General features: G+C 37.3%; 1 protein-coding gene across 2 annotated transcripts in view; it reads right to left on the bottom strand.

The window, feature by feature from the left end:
* Positions 1 to 19,317, bottom strand: part of LOC149829814 (BSD domain-containing protein) — a 52,234-nt gene extending 32,917 nt beyond the window's left edge. The window contains exons 1-3 of one of the 2 annotated variants that reach the window (XR_016433599.1): positions 19,246 to 19,317; positions 18,987 to 19,153; positions 18,781 to 18,884 (exon numbers count right to left, since the gene is read on the bottom strand). Coding sequence is in view for 1 of the 2 variants with exons in the window: in XM_090015640.1 (XP_089871766.1) it covers positions 18,781 to 18,884; positions 18,987 to 19,203 (321 nt within the window). In the remaining variant the exon portion in view is untranslated. Of the gene's footprint in view, positions 1 to 18,780; positions 18,885 to 18,986 lie in introns of both variants that reach the window. The other variant, XM_090015640.1, reaches the window with a different exon arrangement.
* Positions 19,318 to 20,387: the final 1,070 nt, after the last annotated feature.

Genomic DNA, 20,387 nt, shown 5'->3' with positions numbered 1-20,387 from the left:
TTCTCTCTCTTATAAAAGCTAATAAATTCTCATCCACGAGTAGCAACACTTTCTCATCCACCGAGATCTCTCTCTCTCTCTCTCTCTTTCAAATCTAGTTTTAAAAAATTAAAAGCTTTTAATTAATGTTATGAATTTTAGCAAAACTGCAAAAGATGTTTAATGCATTTACCAGAACATGCTTTTAGTTAATGCTTTTAATTAATACCTTGATGATGTTTTATTCCCATGGTAGCTAAGACTCGGCCGAGTCAATGATAAACTCAGTCGAGTTTGGTTCTAACCCAGTTATACTACTATTTTAACTCGATTAGTTCAGGATCTGAGACAACTCGGAAGAGTCACGAACTGAGTCATCATCATTTTTGGCAATTCTACTTTTGAGTTCATTTTCCTCCATGCACAATTCTTCTATAGTATCTTCAATTGAGGAAACTTTTCCTCGTTGAAAAAGAATAGACTTGGTAGCTTCAAAATCTGATTTTAGTCCATTGACAAATTGAAAAAAGTGTTCCGCATTCATTTGATTTTGGCGAATCTCGATGTCTTGTGGGCAATGCCACTTTGGTTCGAGAAGAGCCAACTCTTCCCATAATTCGGACAAGCTATTGTAGTATTCTCTAATGCTTTTATCCTCTTGAACCATATTCCGAACTTGATGTTGTAGATTGCATATATGTGCAATGTCTTTAAAAGAATACATTATCTTAAGATAGTCCCAAGCATCATTTGCATGTTCAAACTTTGCAAGACTTGAACATTTTTTTATATTCACGCTACTTATAAGCCAAGACATAATCTTGGTGTGACCCATTCTCCATTCTTTCCACTTTTTCTCATAAGCAATAATGGCTTTTGTTTTTTCTACCTCCGTAAGAGGTTTTTTTTTTCTCCTTCGATCTTTGTGAGGATTAGTTTAGGTTCCAAGTCGGTTCCATCCACTAATCCCCACAACCCCTTTCTCCATATAAGGTCCTTCATAATTGAAGCCCATGTGACATAGTTAGAATCATTGAGCTTGATGGGTTTAATGGTGACCTTATCATTGTCAACCATTTTACAAGGCCTAAAAGGGAGAGAAAAAAGAAAAAGAACAATAAGAGTAGAGAAAAGGGATATTCTCTACCACAAATGATAGATACGAGTACACCTTTATATATATTTGAAGAACGCCTCTTCTTCTCCAAAGCTTGAGTGGCACGCTTCTCAAAGCAACAAGACAAAAAAAGCTTGTTCACAACCTTTGCTCTGATACCATGAAAGAAGATGAAGTCTACAACTGAAACTTTCAATGAATATCACAAAGGATCTTTCTCAATGAACACAACAACCAAAATACTCAAAGGAGTGCACACAAAAAGAGGCAAAAATAATATTTCATTCAAGTGGGATGAAACCCACACAAAAAAGTAATTTTACAAGAGGGTTTTACCCCATATATATAATGCTCACAAGATGGACCCAAGAGGGATAGAGCCGTTGGGGGTCCAATGACTCGTCAAAAAGTACATGTTACTAAAGAGGTATAAAAAAGTCTAAAAAACAAAAATAAAACCTAACCTAACCTAACCTAATTACAATCTAACTATCTAACTATAATATAACTAACTGTATTACATTACATTTTAACATCCATAATGTGTTTGTTTTTGTTCAGCCAGACCATTTTGTTGCAATGTATGTGGATAAGATCTTTGATGTGTGATGCCATGCAAATTTAAATAATCCTTAAATTCCTTTGATAAAAATGCTCCCCTTAAATCAGTACGAAAGATAAAAATCTCATTTTCAAATTTATTTTTAACCAGTTATAAAATATTTGAAAATATGTAAAAACTTCATATTTATGTTTAAGGAAGTAAATTCAAGTATGCATAAAGCAATCGTTAGCAAATATCCTGTCACAGGGATTCGGCCAAACAGGTGTTGCACCCGCGTCGATGCGATGTGACACGGGTGCGCGTGCGTCACCCGATGCGGTCAACCCGACCCTGGGTGAGGTCAACGCACACAGGGTCATTTTGGTCCAAATTTCGGATTTTAAAAAAAAAAATTGCCCGATGAAATAGGCTGCGGAGGGGAGGATTAGGGCAACTTTTTTTTGCCCTAATCCTCCCTTTGTCTCCTCTTCGACTCCCTCTGTTCTCCGTCGACCCCGACGTTGTCGCCAACCGCTCCAAGTATGCCCCCGACTCCCTCTGCTCTCCTCCTCTCCTCTCTGTCTCCCCTCTCTCCCTCTTAGAATGTCAGGGTCTTTGTGCGCACAGCTTGTGCTTTTTTGGGTCTATGTGTTTGCTTTCCCTTTGCCGCAGCGGAATCGTGTCCCTACTCAGTGCTAACGGCTCAACATCAAGGTTCCTTGTGCATCTTGCCAGAGGGCTTGGACATGCGGTTTGGCAGGCCACACTTCAGTGTTCTATCGTTGTTGGTTCCCTTGTCACTATGTGGGCTTTCGGATATTCGGTATGTGATGGCTCAGGTGGGGAGTCGAAATAGCTCTCCTTCCTGCACTGATATTTTCAATGTCAGAATCGACGGATGACGCTTCGCAGTTGCGCGGCCTTCGGGCCAGTGCTGCGTCATTTTTTATTTCATTAGTGTTAATGTTGTTAACTGATAAAACTTAAAAATTATATTATATATATATATATATTGCCACACCCCCGCACCCAAGGTTTTTGAAAGTGTCGTACCTGCACCCGCACCCGCACCCATGTGACATAGCAAAAATCACATAATATGCATAACCACCTTTGCATAAGACTGGTGTTGGGCCCAATACATCTAAATGTATTAACTCAAGCAGGAAGAAACAAAGGTTTTTTCATGAAATGGTAATCTATTTATTTTTTCAAGAATACAGTCCTTACAAGTAAAAATTTTAAAATTATAAAAGTTTCCCAAACTTGGAAAATATTGGATTTTAGATACATGAGGATGGCCAAGTTTTTTATGTTACAAATCCAAATCTAATTTCTGAACATTATAACAAAAGGTATCCTTGGGTATTTCTAAAAAATCCATATAGTAGAGGCTTTCTTCTCTATTGTCTTCCCCAATTAGCTTCCCTGACTGGCGATTCTGCACCCAACAACGATCAAAAGAGAATGAGACATTACATCCATGGTCAAAATTTTGAGAAACTGATAAGGGGTTTAAACTTAATTTGAGAATATATCTAACTTTTGGAATAGTAAAATTTTTGAAATTTTGCAAAATATTTTCAAAATCTCATACTCTTTTTATTTCAAGAGATGCACCATCAACTGTAAAAACATTTGACACACTTGAGTTACTATGATATTTAGATAAAATATTACTACTGGGGTCATATAAAAAGAAGCACCAGAATCAAGAAGCCAAGAAATTTTATCAGGGTTGGTGAAGCATAAGACTACAACTCCAGTGGATGCCTCATGTGAAAAAGATGCCTCTTTGAGTAGCGGTTGGAGAATTTTCATTAGTTGAGACATAAATACAGGTGCATCATGAGCTTTGTCATTGGATTCTCGAGGAGAGCCAACCGAAGCCACCTTCTTTTCTTCTCTTCTTCTATACTTTAGACATTGAGGTCTAATGTGACCCGATTCAATGCAATTATGACATAATTTTTTCTTGTCATACTCATTGCTTTGCTTCCAATAAGGCTTATTTTCACACCTATTCACTTGTTTTCATTGAGGTGGTTTATACGTGCGCATGTAATTGCTCGGTCTAGAGGCGGCAAGAACGGAGTCATCTTCATTCTTCAAAATATGCCCTTTAAGTCTATTCTCCTCTATAGTTAACTCTTCAATAGTGTCAACAATAGATAGAATTTTGCCTCTAAGTAGGAGTGTCGATTAGGTACTTTCAAATTTCAGTCTTAATCTATTTATGAATTGATAGAAATATTCCGCATCAAGTTGTTTTTTATGGAACTCAATGTCTTCGGGAGAATGCTACTTAGGTTCAAGAAGAGATAACTCTTCCCAAAGTTCAGACAAGGCATTATAGTATTCTCCAATACTCTTGTCATTTTGGGTCATAGTACGAACTTTGTTTTGTAAATTGCACACATGTGCAATATCTTTAAGGAAATAATATTCTTAAGGTATTCTCAAGCTTTATCGGCATGCTTAAATTTGGTAAGGCTAGAACATTTACTAAGATTTACGTTATTGACAAGGCAAGTCATAATCTTGTCATGTCCTATTCTTTATTCTTTATTCTTTACACTTTCTCTCATACGTGGCTAAAGCCTTGGGTTTTTCATCATCTATAAGAGGTATTTCTTTTTAGATTTCTACCTTAGTGAGAAGTAGTTTAGGTTCTACAAAATTAGTATTGTTGAGTTTCATAGGTAGGATAGTGACTTTTTCATGGTCATCCATTCTTACAAGGGATAAAAGAGATAGAGATATAGAGGAGATGAGAAAAGAGGAGAAAATAGAGAAAAGAAGCAAAAACATGTGCACCACACCACGAGCCACTCTTGTCTTAAAAAGCACGATCACACGACCACTTGAATCACCAAAGAGCAAGAGGTACTTTTCTTGTTATCACAAGCATGGAAAACGAGGCAACAAACTTCAAGGATTCAAGAACATCCAAGCTCTGATATCATGTAATGAAACGAAGTGTGCAGAAATACAATGTCACTAAAGGGCTATAAGGTGCACAATCACAAAAGCCACTAACAGACACTCACAAATGCCACAAAGGGCAAACACAATATGTAAAAATAATAATTTATTGAAACCTCACAAAAATGCAAGAAGCATTCTTAAATACAATGGGAGGGGATCACCCTTATTTATATACAAAAGAAGGGAGAAAAGGAGATCTCAAAAGAGCTATTGGAGCAAGCTTCAATGGAAGGGAGGAAAGGAGATCTCAAAAGAGCTATTGGAGCAAGCTCTAACGGTCACAAAAAGAGTCGTTCAAGCTTGCTCCAACAGCTCTTTTGGCTAGTCAAATTCTAGTTCAAAAAGTGAGCTAGAACAAAGTTCTAGTTCAAAGAGAACGGGATAAAATAAAATAAAAAGAAATAAAAAATAAAGAAATAAAAAATATATACATTAAAAGAATATATAATATATATATATACACATATGTATATATGTATATAATACACATAAGTACTCTTGTATATACATATATAAATACATACATATATATTATATAATATATATACTTGTATATACAATATGTGTGTGTGTATATATATATACAATTTAACAAAGACGACATCGAAAGATCAAAAATAAAACATAATTGTGCAAAGCCAGGAGAGAGAGAGAAAAAAAAAAGTCGATCTTATTATTTAGGGCTAATCTCCTGTTTAAATAGAGATTAACCACAAAGGAAAAATTACAGTTAGGTCCCTTAATATTTCTAAAATATCAGAAGCACCCTTAAGCATGGATAAAACATTACTTAGTCGACTTATCTCAACACTCCCCCCTCAAGATGGAGCATGGATATCAATCATGCTCAGCTTGCCGCAACATTTTGAGAAACTAGGTTTGCCAAGAGGCTTTGTAAAAATATCTGCAACTTGATCCTCAGAGATTACATGCTTGGTAGAGATATGCCCAGCTTGAACCATATCTCGTATGTAGTGACAGTCAACTTCAATATGTTTTGTCCTCTCATGAAATACCGGATTATTAGCTATATATGTAGTTGCCTTGTTATCACACATCATTACCAAAGGAGATAAAACCTTCACTTGAAGATCAGCCAGTATTGTTCGAACCCACATTAATTTAGCTGCGGTTTGGGCCATAGCTCTATATTCTGATTCCGCACTTGACCTAGCAACAACAGTTTGCTTCTTGCTTCTCCAAGAGATTAAGTTACCTCCCACAAATACACAGAATCCTGAGGTAGATTTCCTATTCTCTACAGACCCAGCATAATCAGCATCAGAATAAGCAACTACCTCCAGAGTGTCTCCTTTCTTGAATAACAGCCCCTTTCCAGGAGAGGATTTTAAGTACCTAAGTATCATCATTATAGCGTTCCAGTGTACCTCAGTCGGTTTGTCCATGAATTGGCTAACCTTACTTACAGTCAGAGCAATATCAGGTCTAGTCATTGTCACATATAGTAACTTTCCTACCAATGAGCGATAGCCTTTGCTATCAACAGGTTTTGACCCCTCATCAACCAAATGAACTTTGTTGTCCATGGGAATATTTGCAGGTTTAGCTCCCAACATTCCTGTCTCTTTTAGTAAATCAAGAACATACTTCCGTTGTGACAAAACTACACCCTCACTGCCTCTAGCTACTTCTATTCCTAGAAAATATATGAGGGAACCAAGGTCTTTTGTGATAAAATGTTTTTGAAGATGAGCTTTTGTAGCAGCAATATCATTCATGTTATCTCCCGTAAGGATGATGTCATCCACATATACCACCATAACTACTATGCCTGAGGTAGTTTTCTTAATAAATAATGTGTGATCTGACGCTGATCTATTAAAACTAAACTTTGACATCACCTCAAACAACTTTTGGAACCATGCTCGAGGACTTTACTTTAGACCATATATCGCCTTTTTTAATTGACACACCTTCTGACACTCCCCCTTAACCTCGAACGCAGAAGGTTGTTGCATGTAGACTGTCTCAGACAAATCTCCATATAAAAAAGCATTTTTCACATCTAGCTGACACAAACGCCATCCACGGTGAACAGCTACAGAAAAAACAAGACGAATGGTGCTCATTCGTGCTACAGGAGAAAATGTCTCGAAGAAATCAACACCATATGTCTGAGTATAGCCTTTTGCCACTAACCTAACCTTATATCTTTCAATTGAGTCATCTGAGTTGTACTTGATGGTATATACTCATTTACATCCAACAATGTCCACATCCTCTGGGGGGTCAACAAGGTCCCATGTTTGTTGAGACAGTAAAGCATCAATTTCATCTTGCATAGCCTGCTTCCATTGGCTCTCGAGAACTGCCTTTTGATGACTCATAGGAATAGTTTCAGCCGTTAAGGCTGAAATAAAAGTTTTCATCTGATTTTCTGAGTCTAGCATCAAACACAAATTTAGATATAGGGTATAATGTACACTATTGTGTCCCCTTTCGTAGAGCGATTGGCCTGTCATCATCAACATGAATGTCATTGCTCTCAGGAGTACTTACCTCAGGAGAAGAAGTAGATGGAGGCACTAGAGGAGTTGGAGCTCTACGCACATACACCAATGGAGGATTGTGGAACCGTGAGGGAGGAGGAGTTGGATTCGATAATAAAGGCACTAATTCCAAAGGAAAAGGAGGAATAGGAAGTGGAAAAGAGTCATCTTGATCAGCTTGCAGCCGAGTACTAGTACTAGAATAGTATGGAAGGGACTCCAAAAAAGATACATCCGCACTAATATACTCCCGACGAGAGATTGGATCATAACATCGATACCCCTTTTGGTTTTTTGGATAGCTTATAAATATACACTTGGTGGCTTGAGATTCTAACTTATTACGGTCAGGTCCAAGTCTGTACACAAAGCAAATGCACCCAAATACCTTGGGTGAAAGAGGAAAAAGAGGTGCACTCGGATACAGGATTTGTAAAGGAATTTGGTCTTCCACAAATGATGAAGGCATGTGGTTGATCAAATAGCAGGCAGTGGTAACTGCATCACCCTAATATGAAGCAGGAACATTAGATTGAATCATAAGGGTGCGGGTTACGTCAAGGAGATGCCTATGTTTTCGTTCAGCCACCCTATTTTGTTGAGAAGTATAGGCACAGGAGGTTTGAGGTTGAATTTCATGATCCCGATAAAATTGCAATAGTCAATTGTTTTAAACTCAACAACATTATCGGTGCGAATAATCTTGACAACTGACTCAAACTGGGTTTTTATTTCAATGACCAAAGATTTTAGAATATTAGGAACTTCAGATCTTTCTTTTATTAAAAATACCCAGGACAACTTAGAAAAATCATCGACAATAACAAGATAATAACGACATTGGGTCCTGGTAGGAATCTTACTAAACCCCCATACATCTACATGAAGAAGTTCAAAGACCTTATGAGTGGACTGACTCTGACTAGAAGAAAATGAACTCCGATGATGCATGCCCAACTGACATGCTTCACACTGGAATGATGTAGTAGACGTAATTTGAGGAATGACACGACGAAGCTTCGACAATAAAGGATGATCGAGACGACGATGCCACTGAACAGGACTTGAGGAAGAATCAATTGTAGCATAAATGTTCTCCACAGGATGATGTAGATAGTAGACTCCATTTTCTTCATAGCCTCCACCAATCTTCTTCCCCGTCAGCAAATCCTGAAAATAGCAACACGAGGGATCAAATATCACCCTACAATTTAGATCTCTTGTAACGCAACTCACTGAGAGTAAACTTTGAGGAAATAAAGGAGCATGAAGAACATTTTTCAATTGCAAGGATGAAGTTATAGAGACATTTCCCTGACCGATAACCGGGGAGGAACTCCCATCAGCTAAAGAGACTCTCCAATGTGCAGTAATAGCCTTTAAATCTGAAAAATCTTTAGAGTTTCCATATAGATGTCTAGAAGCACCAGAGTCAATAATCCACTTACTATCACGGGAAGAAAGATGGTCTCTGGTAGAGTAGGTCACACCAGCTACAGGAGAAGACGAACTTGAAGGACGATGAGAGATCAGCTCCTCATATTCTGCACGGCTAAGACTGATAGGTTCACTAGGGGAATTAGACCTGCTCTGATGATAGACCTGTGAGGAACCGAGCAACCATAATCTGCTCTTGATGATCCTTTTGTTTTGAGCTACACAAAGGTCTGTGAGCATTAAGTCTCTCAAAGGCAGCCTTAACAGAAGCATAATACTAGGCCAAGGTTTGATCACCCTGTTGTAGATTATATATCTCCTGTTCAACTTGGAGAATGCGACTCACATTTGTCTCTTGAGAATATGTATCTCGAAGATTATCCCACATCTGTTTAGCTGTGTTATAATAAATAAGGCCATCTGCAATATGAGGTTCAATGTTATTCATGATCCATGACATAACAATGTCATTATCTTCTTCCTAAGTATTATATTTTCCAGTTTTGTCATTTGGCTCAGATTCCAGTAGAATATGCTTCCTACGATGTCCAGACACCGACATCATAAACATCCTGGACCACCTTGCATAGTTTGTTTCATTCAATTTAACGGAAGAACCATACAAGAAAGTGTTAAAATGTAAAACTGTACATATATGTATATATAATAATATTATATTATTATATATATAAATACATTTTTAATTTCTTTCTTTTCTGTATTTTTTTCCTTTATTTTTATTTTTTGTCTTTATGTCATCTAGTTCAGTTTGAACTAGAATGACTGTTGCTAGTCAAGTCCTGTCCAGACTTGACTAGCAATAGAGCTGTTGGACTGACACAGTCCAACAGCTCTTAATAGAGTTGTTGGACTGACACATTCCAACAGCTCTATTGAGTCCTCTTTCAGTTGTGTATATAAAGGGGTGCAGCCCCTCTTGTATTTCACTCCAATGCTTCTTAAGCAATTGGTTTTTCATATCAATAAAGAATACATTTTTATTTTTATTTTGTTTCCAGTTATACCCTTTTTAAGGGTTATGCTTTAGTGTCATTCTTGACACTTGCTCTTGTTAATCAAAGCTCGTGTTTCGAAGATCCCCATTTCATGGTATCAGAGCCGCGGAAGTACTAAATCTTGAGGAAAAGCTGCCTCGGTTTTCGTGCCCGTTTGCAAAAGTGTTCGCCACTTGAAGAGAAGTGTTTTATCACTTCATTGGAGAAGATTTCACATCTTGTTGTATTGTTTTTTTTTTTCTTTCTTTCTCATTTTCCTTCTTGTTTCTCTTCTATCCCTATTTTTTCTCTCCTTGTAATCGATGGATGACAATGATAAAGTCACCATCATGCCTATGAAACTAAGCGATACGAACTATGTAATATGGGCTTCAATCATGAAGCACCATATATGGGGAAAAGGCTTATGGGGGATTGTGGATGGTTCCGATTCGGAACCTAAGCTATCTCTTACTAAAAAGGAGGGAGATAAAGACGTCCCTCTATCGGAAGAAGAGAAAATCAAGGCTATTGCCTCATACGAGAAGAAATGGAAAGAATGGAGAATATCTCATGCGAAGATAATGTCATGGCTTATCAATAGCGTTGACATTAAAAAATGCTCAAGTCTTGCCAAATTTGATCATGCCGATAAGGCATGGGAATACCTTAAGAATATGTATTCCCTTAAAGATATTGCACACGTGTGCAACCTCCAAGAAAAAGTTCGAATGATGACACAAGGAGACAAAACTATTCGTGAATATTACAATGGGTTGTCCGAACTTTGGGAAGAACTTTCCCTTTTAGAACCAAAGTGGCATTGTGCCGAAGACATCGAGCTTCGTCAGAAACAACTCGATGTTGAACATTTTTACCAGTTTATCACTGGATTAAGGCCGGAATTTGAAACCACTAAATCGGCCCTACTTCACCGGGGAAAAATTCCTTCTATTGTGGAAACTATTGAAGAGTTAACAATGGAAGAAAATCGTCTCCGGAAAGGTTCTTTAAAAATTGAAGATGATTCCGTTTTAGCCGTGTCTAGACCAGGGAATCATGTTCGATCATATAGGCCTCCTCACTTTAACCGACAAAATGGTGACTATGATAAGAAGAAAGTTATTTGTCATCACTGTCATGAACCGGGACACTACAGGCCACAATGTCCCAAACTTAAGGAGCTGAGAGAAAAAAGAGCTGCAATTGCTGGATCGGAGCCAAAAGATCAGGATGCACCAGTTTCCCTGGCCCAACTAATGGAGATCCTTCAGCCTCTCATCAAAGGTGCCTCTTCCTCATCTGAAGCTTCAACCGGCGCAGCAGCCTCATCTTTTTCTGATTTAGGTAAAATTTCTTGGCTTCTTGACTCTGGTGCATCTTTTCATATGACCCCAAATAATCAAAGTCTATCCAAATGTGTTAAAAATAAAACAAGTGTGTCAAAGGTCTTTACTGCTGATGGGACTTCTCTTGAAATAGAAGGAATAGGAGATTTTGAAAAAATTTATAAAACAAAAAAAAAATTTATTCCAGAAATTAGACATGTTCCCAAATTAAATTTAAATCTTTTATCTGTATCTCAAATTTCTGATTATGGGTGTAATATTTCTTTTTCTTCTCATGGTTGTTGGGTACATGATCGCCAGTCAGGCAAGCTGATTGGGGAAGGCCATAGAGAAGGAGGACTCTATTACATGGATTTTTTGGAAATGCCGAAGAAAGCTTTTTGTTATAATATTCAAAAAATAGAGTTGGAACTGTGGCATAAGAGACTTGGTCACCCACATATAGCCAAAATCCAACATTTTCCAAATCTAGGGAAATTTTGTAACTCTGAATCATTTGATTGTAAAGATTGTATTCTCGACAAAATGAAAAGATTACCATTTCAGAACAGAACCTTTTTCTCTTCAAGACCACTTGAATTAATACACTCGGATGTTTGGGGTCCTGCACCAGTAATTTCTAAAGGAGGATTTGTTTACTATGTTATTTTTGTCGATGATTTCTCCCGACATACATGGATGTACTTTCTCAAACATAAGTCTGAAGTATTTTCATACTTTCAAACTTTTCATAATATGGTTAAAAACAAATTTCAAAATGATATTACTATTTTTCGCACAGATTCAGGGGGAGAGTTTTTATCCACAGATTTTCAAAATTATCTTAAATTGCATGGCATCACACATCAAAGATCTTGTCCTTATACACCTCAACAAAATGGACTGGCAGAACGAAAACATCGTCATATTATAGAAACTACTAGAACTTTATTAATAGCAAATCAAGTCCCTAAAGACTTTTGGGCAGAAGCTGCCTTAACTGCCACCTATCTCATTAATAGGATGTCATCTTCTTCGTTACAAAATATCACTCCCATTGAAAAACTTATGAACATTTCTCCAGACTACTCTAGATTAAGAATATTTGGGTGCAAATGTTTCATATTTACTGACAAAAATGATAAACTTTCCCCTCGTGCGATTCCCTGTGCCTTTTTAGGATATGCTGAAAACCAGAAAGGTTATAGATGTTTTGACTTCAAAAATAATAAACTATATGTGTCTAGAAATGTTTCCTTTCTTGAAAAGGAGAGCTTCTTTGATTTTAGAAAATTAAAAGACGTCACTGAGTACTCCTTTTTGCTAGATCTAACATCAACATCTAATGAATATGACCTTGATTGTAACTTTGATGATGATCCAAGAATTATTGATCTTAATGTTGAAAATGAAGAAGTTCATAGAGATACTAGTATTCAATATTCCAGGCGACAAGAGTCTAATACTCCATGTGCACTTGAGAAATATTCTAACATTCCAACTAGACAATCATCCCGAATCTCGAGGCCTCCAGAAAAGTTTGTATCATACGAGTCTTTCTCACCCACATATAGGGCAGTTATTGCATTAATTCACTCATATGAAGAACCATCCACATATTTTCAAGCAAAAAATGATATCAAATGGATAGAAGCCATGAAAGTTGAATTAGATGCACTTGAAAAGGCTTCTACATGGAATATTCAAGATCTTCCTCCAGGGAAGAAAACTATAGGATGTCGATGGGTTTATAAAATTAAAACCAAGAGTGATGGTACTCTTGAAAGATATAAAGCCCGTTTAGTAGCCAAAGGTTATGCCCAAGAATATGGGATTGATTATGAAGAAACCTTTGCTCCGGTGGCTCGTATGACTACTGTCCGAACCTTAATTGCCTTAGCTTCTATCAAAAAATGATCTATTTTTCAAATGGATGTCAAAAATGCTTTTTTAAATGGAAAGCTAGTTGAAGAAGTATATATGGAACCCCCTCCTGGTCTAAGTATTCCTAAGGGTAAAGTCGTTCGCTTAGAAAAAGCTCTTTATGGACTTAAACAAGCACCAAAAGCTTGGTATGATAGGTTTAGTCGTGTTATGATTGATATTGGTTTTCAATTCTGTTTAACTGACACCGCTTTGTTTATTAAGAATTCTGATGCAGGAATCATTGTGCTTCTTCTTTATGTGGATGATATGATCATCACCGGAAGCGATAAACAGGGAGTTGAAACAATCAAAACACTTCTTAAATCTCATTTTGAAATGACTGATTTGGGCTTGTTGAGATATTTTTTAGGCATTGAAGTTGCTTATTCTCCTAGAGGATATTTATTATCTCAGACTAAATTTGCTTTTGATATTGTTTTCAGGTCTGGTATTACTGATGATAAGAAAGTTGACACTCCAGAAGTTGTTAATGTTAAAATGAAGATTGATGATGGAGAACTTCTTGCAGACCCTACTCCTTACAGACAGCTTGTCGGGGCACTTTCCTATCTATCCATTACCAGACCAGATATAGCACATGTTGTTCATACAGCAAGTCAATTTCAACATGCTCCTACTTCTGTTCATATGGGAGCAGTCATGCGTATTATCAGATACATCAAGTCCTCTCTTTCACGAGGACTTTTCTTATCTTCCTCCTCTTCTCTTGATTTAATTGCATATACTGATGCTGATTGGGGAGGTGATCCTAATAACAGACACTCAACCACTGGCTTTTGTGTCTTTTTAGGGGAATCATTAATCTCGTGGAGGTGTAAAAAGCAGCAGAAGGTATCTCTCTCATCCACCGAAGCTGAATACAGAGCCATGGCAACCACGACCATGGAAGTAGTTTGGCTCCGACGACTGCTTGCTGACATGGGAGTTGAAGCAACAAAGGCTTCACAAATGTGTTGTGACAACAAAAGTGCGATCTACATTGCCAGTAACAGAACATTCCACGAACGCACCAAACACATCGAAATGGATTGTCACTACGTCAGAGAGGAATATCTACACGGGATAATTGATCTGCCATATGTCACTTCAGAATATCAGTTAGCAGACCTCTTTACAAAGCCTCTCGCTGCTCCCCGATTTCACTTTCTCTTAGACAAACTTTCGCTCATTGTACCGTAAGTTTGAGGGGGAGTGTTAAAATATAAAACTGTACATATATGTATATATAATAATATTATATTATTATATATATAAATACATTTTTAATTTCTTTCTTTTCTGTATTTTTTTTCCTTTATTTTTATTTTTTGTCTTTATGTCATCTAGTTCAGTTTGAACTAGAATGACTGTTGCTAGTCAAGTCCTGTCCAGACTTGACTAGCAATAGAGCTGTTGGACTGCATTCCAACAGCTCTAAATAGAGCTGTTGGACTGTGCCCAACAGCTCTATTGAGTCCTCTTTCAGCTGTGTATATAAAGGGGTGCAGCCCCTCTTGTATTTCACTCCAATGCTTCTTAAGCAATTGGTTTTTCATATCAATAAAGAATACATTTTTATTTTTATTTTGTTTCCAGTTATACCCTTTTTAAGGGTTATGCTTTAGTGTCATTCTTGACACTTGCTCTTGTTAATCAAAGCTCGTGTTTCGAAGATCCCCATTTCATTTCAGAAAGGGTTGGCTAAGGCTTTGTATTCTCCAATAGCCTCATTTTTGTAATCAGATTTTGGAGCGTCACCCATAGTAAAAAAAAATCCAACAACTGTTACCAAACAAAAAAAAACTCAACAACTATTACTGTTGCACAATAAGCAGATCGATGACAGTAATCTGTCTCCACCACGACGTTCCAGATCCAAAAAAAACTCCACACTATGCAGGTCCACACCAAAAAAAATATCTACTTCATGCTGCCAACCAAAAAAAACTATGATACCAGTGTCTATTCCACACAGTCATTCCACCAAAACAAATATAAACGCAGATAACGTCTGCTTCACGCTGCCAATAAACCTTTGAGATCTGTATCAGATCTAACAAAAAACAAAAAAAAATGATAACAGTGTCTGCTTCACGCTGCCAACAAAAATCTTAAGATCAGTCTGCTCCACGCAGTCATTCCACCAAAGCATAAACACAGATAACAGTGTCTGCTTCACGCTGCCAATAATCTTTGAGATATGTAACAGATCTAAAAAAAATGTATGCTTCACGCTGTCAACGAAACCCTTATTAAGATCAGCGTCTGCTTCACGACGTCTGCACAACATCCATACCACTCACCAGATCGGGAACCCATGGATTCACCACGACTTGTAGATCTGATTACAGATCTGAGTCATGACATTTGTCAGACTACAGATCTGTTATCAGATCTGTACCAAAAGGAAAAGACTTACCCGATCTTCTGCAGACGATCTGCCTTCACGCAAAAAAAAATTACCTTCACGCCCGATCTTCTACACACGATCTGCCTTCACGCAATCACACAATCCACCTTCACACGTTCCCAAGAACGTACTGCTCTGATACCATGTGCAAAGCCAGGAGAGAGAGAGAAGTCGATCTTATTATTTAGGTCTAATCTCCTGTTTAAATAGAGATTAACCACAAAGGAAAAATTACAGTTAGGTCCCTTAATATTTCTAAAATATCATAAGCACCCTTAAGCATGGATAAAACATTACTTAGTCGACTTATCTCAACAATAACAATTAACCACCAAATAAAAATATACGCATACAAATATTCGACAACAAGTTTACACACACATAACAAACTTAAGTCCTAGCAGTACAAATGTTGACAACAGCGACATTTACTTGCTCAACGAAATGCACTCTTGAGAAAATAGCAAAATCCCTCTCCCTTGCGCATGGATTGGCCTCCAAATCGCTCTCACAGCTCCTAAGGTGCATGGGTTTCCTTCTAATGGCCTCTACACAAATGAAGGAGTCGACTCTTAAAAGGTATTCAAAACCGAAAAAGTAAAAAAGTAACTTTTAGTTTTTTTAAAGTGTGTCGAAGGTGTATCGTACGATACGTCATGTATCGTACGGTATGGGTCGATACAAGGGTGTGTCACACGATACACCCGATACGGATACGATACACACTCGTATCGCGATACGAGTGTGTATCGTATCGGTTTCTCTCAAAGTTACAATACTTACAACACTAATTGTAGTTGTCTTGTATATACCAAAGTACACTTAAATGTACTTTAGGTATTTTCTTTCTTTCATTTGATGTGTATTCTTGTACATTTAATTTGAATTGTATTCAAGATATACTTTAAGTATGTCTTCTATGTATTTTAGGATATGTATACTCTATGTATACCTATTAGATTAATAAAGTATACTTAAATTTTAAGGTTAGATTATGTTTTTTTGGTCATTATTAAACTGACTAAATATTTTATTTTTGTATTTTATTTTTCTTTTTTTTGGTTATTTTTTGAATGACCAACTAGCCATTGGGGTTTGTAACGACTAGTTTGACTAGTCAAACTTGTAGTTAAGATTTGCTCTAATGGCCAATTTGAATGCTCAAACTAGCTGTTGGGATTTGCTCTAACAACTAGTTTGACTAGTCAAACTAGCCGTTATGTCTTCCTCTATATATTGCTCATCATTTTGTTGTATAGGGAAGAGAGGATGAATGTACATATGGTGTGTGTTTGAGTATTTTGTAGTGAGGTTCATTTTGTAATTTTTGTTTATTTTGTTGTTATTAATAAAAATTATTTATTTTATTTCTTGATGTTCTTGTGAATGTATAAATATGTTATTTCCTTTTTTGGTTAAATAAATTATGCTTGTGCTTTAGTTCCTTTTTTGTTTGTCTTTCGGTTGTGTCAAAGGATACACAATGAGAGAGAGAGAGAGAGACTCAATCATCATAGAAAATGGAAAGCATAAGTGGATAAGTGATCACCATTAAACTTATAGGGATGTGAAAGAATAACCTAGCCTTTCATTAAAGAACATTGTCAAAGATCACAAAGAGATAGATCATATATTTTGAATGAAAAAGAGATACACCATATTAAGTGTTGTTATTTAGCCCCAAGCCACTCATCACCATCTCTCATGTTTAATTCTGTTTACAATACATTGTGAGAAATATTGGCAGGACCTTGACTGTAGAATTTAGTGTTCTTAACCACAATGTTACATACAAGACCTAATTAGATGCTGAAAATAACCTTAAATGTCAACAATACACATTTTTTAGGATACTATTTAAATATTGAAGGGCAATGACTTGAAGAACAAGTCGGAACCAAAAATAAGTATTATTGACTCTTATAATTGGTGACTTGTAAAGAAATTATGTGCCATATAAAAAAATACATTGAAAGCTCCCATATCTTGATAATTAAGGCCCGTTTCTTTCATGGGAAAAGGGCCCTTTCCATATGAGAAGGGATTGTCCTCCCACCATTGTTGAAGTAAACACCCAAGCAAAGAGGACTTAAGTCCATGCTGGCAGGTGTAAGGCCCAGATTTTCTCTTGTCCATCCTGTCTCACAGAAATTCCATTCACGCCTTTACCCCTGGAAAAGGTGTTTACCATGTGTCGTCCATGATGGCAGGAGTATTTCGAAGGGCATGCCTCTTATACGAAAGCCGCATCCCTTGCAACAAACATGCCCTTAATCTAATTCGTAAATTTAATTTCTAAAAAGTGAAGTTTTAAGCCTATGTATTTACACATTTTCACTCTATTTCAATAGTCAATAAACTGCCTCAAAAAGTTACTTGCTTTCAGTTATGATCTTTTTAGTTCAGATTCACTAAAAAAGTCATGACTTTTGTGTTGAAAAAACTTACCTTTAGAGATCTCTTACTACAAACTTGTGGCAAAAGAGGCAATGGATACATCGTAAAACAGTACTGAAGTTATTATTAAAGAAAGAAGAATAAATAAATGCCCCTATCATTGCTTGATGGTTTTGAACTTGAGTGGCAAAGCTCTTCTGCCCTTGGGATGCATAAACTTCACATTTTGGAGCTTATTTTTAGTAATCCTTGGTGTTCCCAATGCCTCATATGACATTCACACATTTTTTCCAGCAAAAAAAATCCATCTTTCATTGGTATTTAGTGTTGCATAACTATTACGTTGCAATATGAGCTCAGTTAATTGAGGATGTCAGCTGTTATCAGATCTTACCATCCGTACTAAAGAGTACAGATACTCATATTTGGTGGAACACTTCCATGCTAGAGTTCTGTTCCTAACACATAAATCAAGATTTTGATTCAGATATAAGAAATGCTACACATTCTTTTGGCTCTAGACACCAAATGGATATTGAGGAACAACTACCGACTCAGAGAACAGACATTTCAAATTCTAGAATAGCCTTTGCACCACATTATTTTTACTATTTTCGTGGTTCCATCATTTGGTTGCAGAAAAGGCAGCAATGCACATAACACAGCTAATGACCAAAAACATGAAGTGGTCACAGCTTGCCTAAGAGCTTTGGTTTAGCAACATAATACAGACAAGTAAACCCAAACAGAAGCAAGGAAACATAGACAAGTGAACCAAATAAAAGCAAGGAATGTAGATAAGTAAACGTAAAAAGGATCGCAGAATATAAAAAAAAACTTGAGACCATATAGGAAATCAGAGCATCATCATTGTACTGCATGGCGGTTACTTCCACAAAAACCCCAATATTCCAACCACCAAACCCAAGAGCAGAGCTGCTACAATAGCACCAACCATCCTGTTGTCTGTCTACTCTTAATGAACAAGACGAATTCCAATCAAAGGGAAAAACTAATCACACAAAGAGACATGCCCAAAAAGGTAACATCATTAGAAGAAGAAAAAAGAAAACAGAATAAAACCAACAAAAGACATAAATAACGGAAAACCCACAACAAAAAATACGGTAGCAGGAACAAAGAGAATACCTTGACATTAGAAAGCACAAGACTGGCATGCTTCACTTGCCATTCAGTGAGGTCGTGCCTAACATTACCAACCAACGGGGAGTGCTCCGAATCACCAACTCCACCTACCAATTCACAAATTGAAAGCAAAAAAAAGACGATGGTAGTTACAAATTGCAGAGAAAAATAAGCGAAACGAAAGGGAAAACCAACATTCGGAGGGATACCATCGTCTAGTTGGTGCCCCTTGAAGGTGTCCAAGGTGAATGCCTTGACAAATTCCTGCAATCGGTCAGTGATGCCGAAGCGAATCAGGGTGTCTTTGTCGGTCTCTTCTGCTGCTGCTTTGTTGGTTTCCTGTGATTTCCTTGGAGTGAGACTCTTGGTGGCCCTTCTGAGCCAAGAAGACCACCCATCATCAACGTTCTTGTTGTCGGCGTTCATGATGCAGCAGAAAGGAAGGGAAGAACAGGGGAGCGTTGTTACCGTAGCAGCGGTGGTCAAGTAGCCCCGCTCCTCTCTCTCGCTGGCTCTGGTTTGCAGAATCTTAAACTATCCAAATTGAATAATGTAGATGGCTTCGGGTGTGAGTAGACAAAAAATTTAAACGGCAAAATAATGGCAGCAAAATTCTCAAGGCAAATTAAACTTTTTTTTTCGGGGTTTTGATTGGCAAAGTATATGAAAAATAAACAACCAAGAAAGTTCAGAAAATCTACACCAAGGAGAAAACAAGTTAAAAATATAAAATACAAATAAGTTAAAGCCTTTTTATTCCAATAACAAATTAAAAATCATGATAAAGTATCACGGTATTTTGGCCGTTTAAATTAGCAAACCAAAATATCATGTTTTCTTTAACGATATTTTCAAAGTATCTCTGATATTTACTGGTGTGCACGCCCGACGGTATGCCGGGGAAGTGTGTGTGTTTAATAAAATCATCTCATTTTGCAAGAATCGTTAAAAACTTATTAGATGGAGGCCCCAAGGGGGGTTGGCTTAGTGGGGTGTGGTCTTGGCTGCTAGATCGGCAGTTAAGGTTTGATTCTCACAGGCATCAATCCGTAGCATAGGCCCCGAGGGCAGGGTTCCTAGCTTCGGAGTTTTACGCCGGTTGGCATGACGACTGTAGGTAGGCGTGTCAACAGGTCCCATTTACCTGAGCTCGACCCGAACCAAACCCTATAGGATCCGAGTATGGTGATAAATAAGAAGACCTGGTAATACATGGACCTGGGTATATTTTGTTAAATTTTATACCAGACCTGAACCAGTCCCATGTTCCGATTAAGCCCTGCAATTTTTCACTGTAAAAATGATAAAAAATATGGTTTTACCGGGTCTTGTTCATGTAGTTTTTATCGGATCTGGGTATGGTTTCTCTTACTGTGGGTCCAATTAGACCTGTGTTATACCATACCCGAAAATCGGGGCAGGGTCTGGTTTCACCTAGGTCCCAACTAAACCCCTAACCGTAGGTATGGCAGGCTGAGCCAGCATGACTTCGTGGTGTAGTTTCTTGAAGTTATAAATTTTAAAAAAAAAAAAAAACTATTAGATGGAGGAAGAAAGTCTGGCCCTACTAAAGCTCCATTGTCGATATTTGCTACTCCTTTAATCAGTTT

This window comes from Nuphar pumila, chromosome 8, assembly GCF_984573655.1.
Source record: "Nuphar pumila chromosome 8, dmNupPumi1.hap1.1, whole genome shotgun sequence".
Classification (NCBI taxonomy): Eukaryota; Viridiplantae; Streptophyta; class Magnoliopsida; order Nymphaeales; family Nymphaeaceae; genus Nuphar; species Nuphar pumila.
This window is presented reverse-complemented; position numbering and strand designations above follow the sequence as displayed.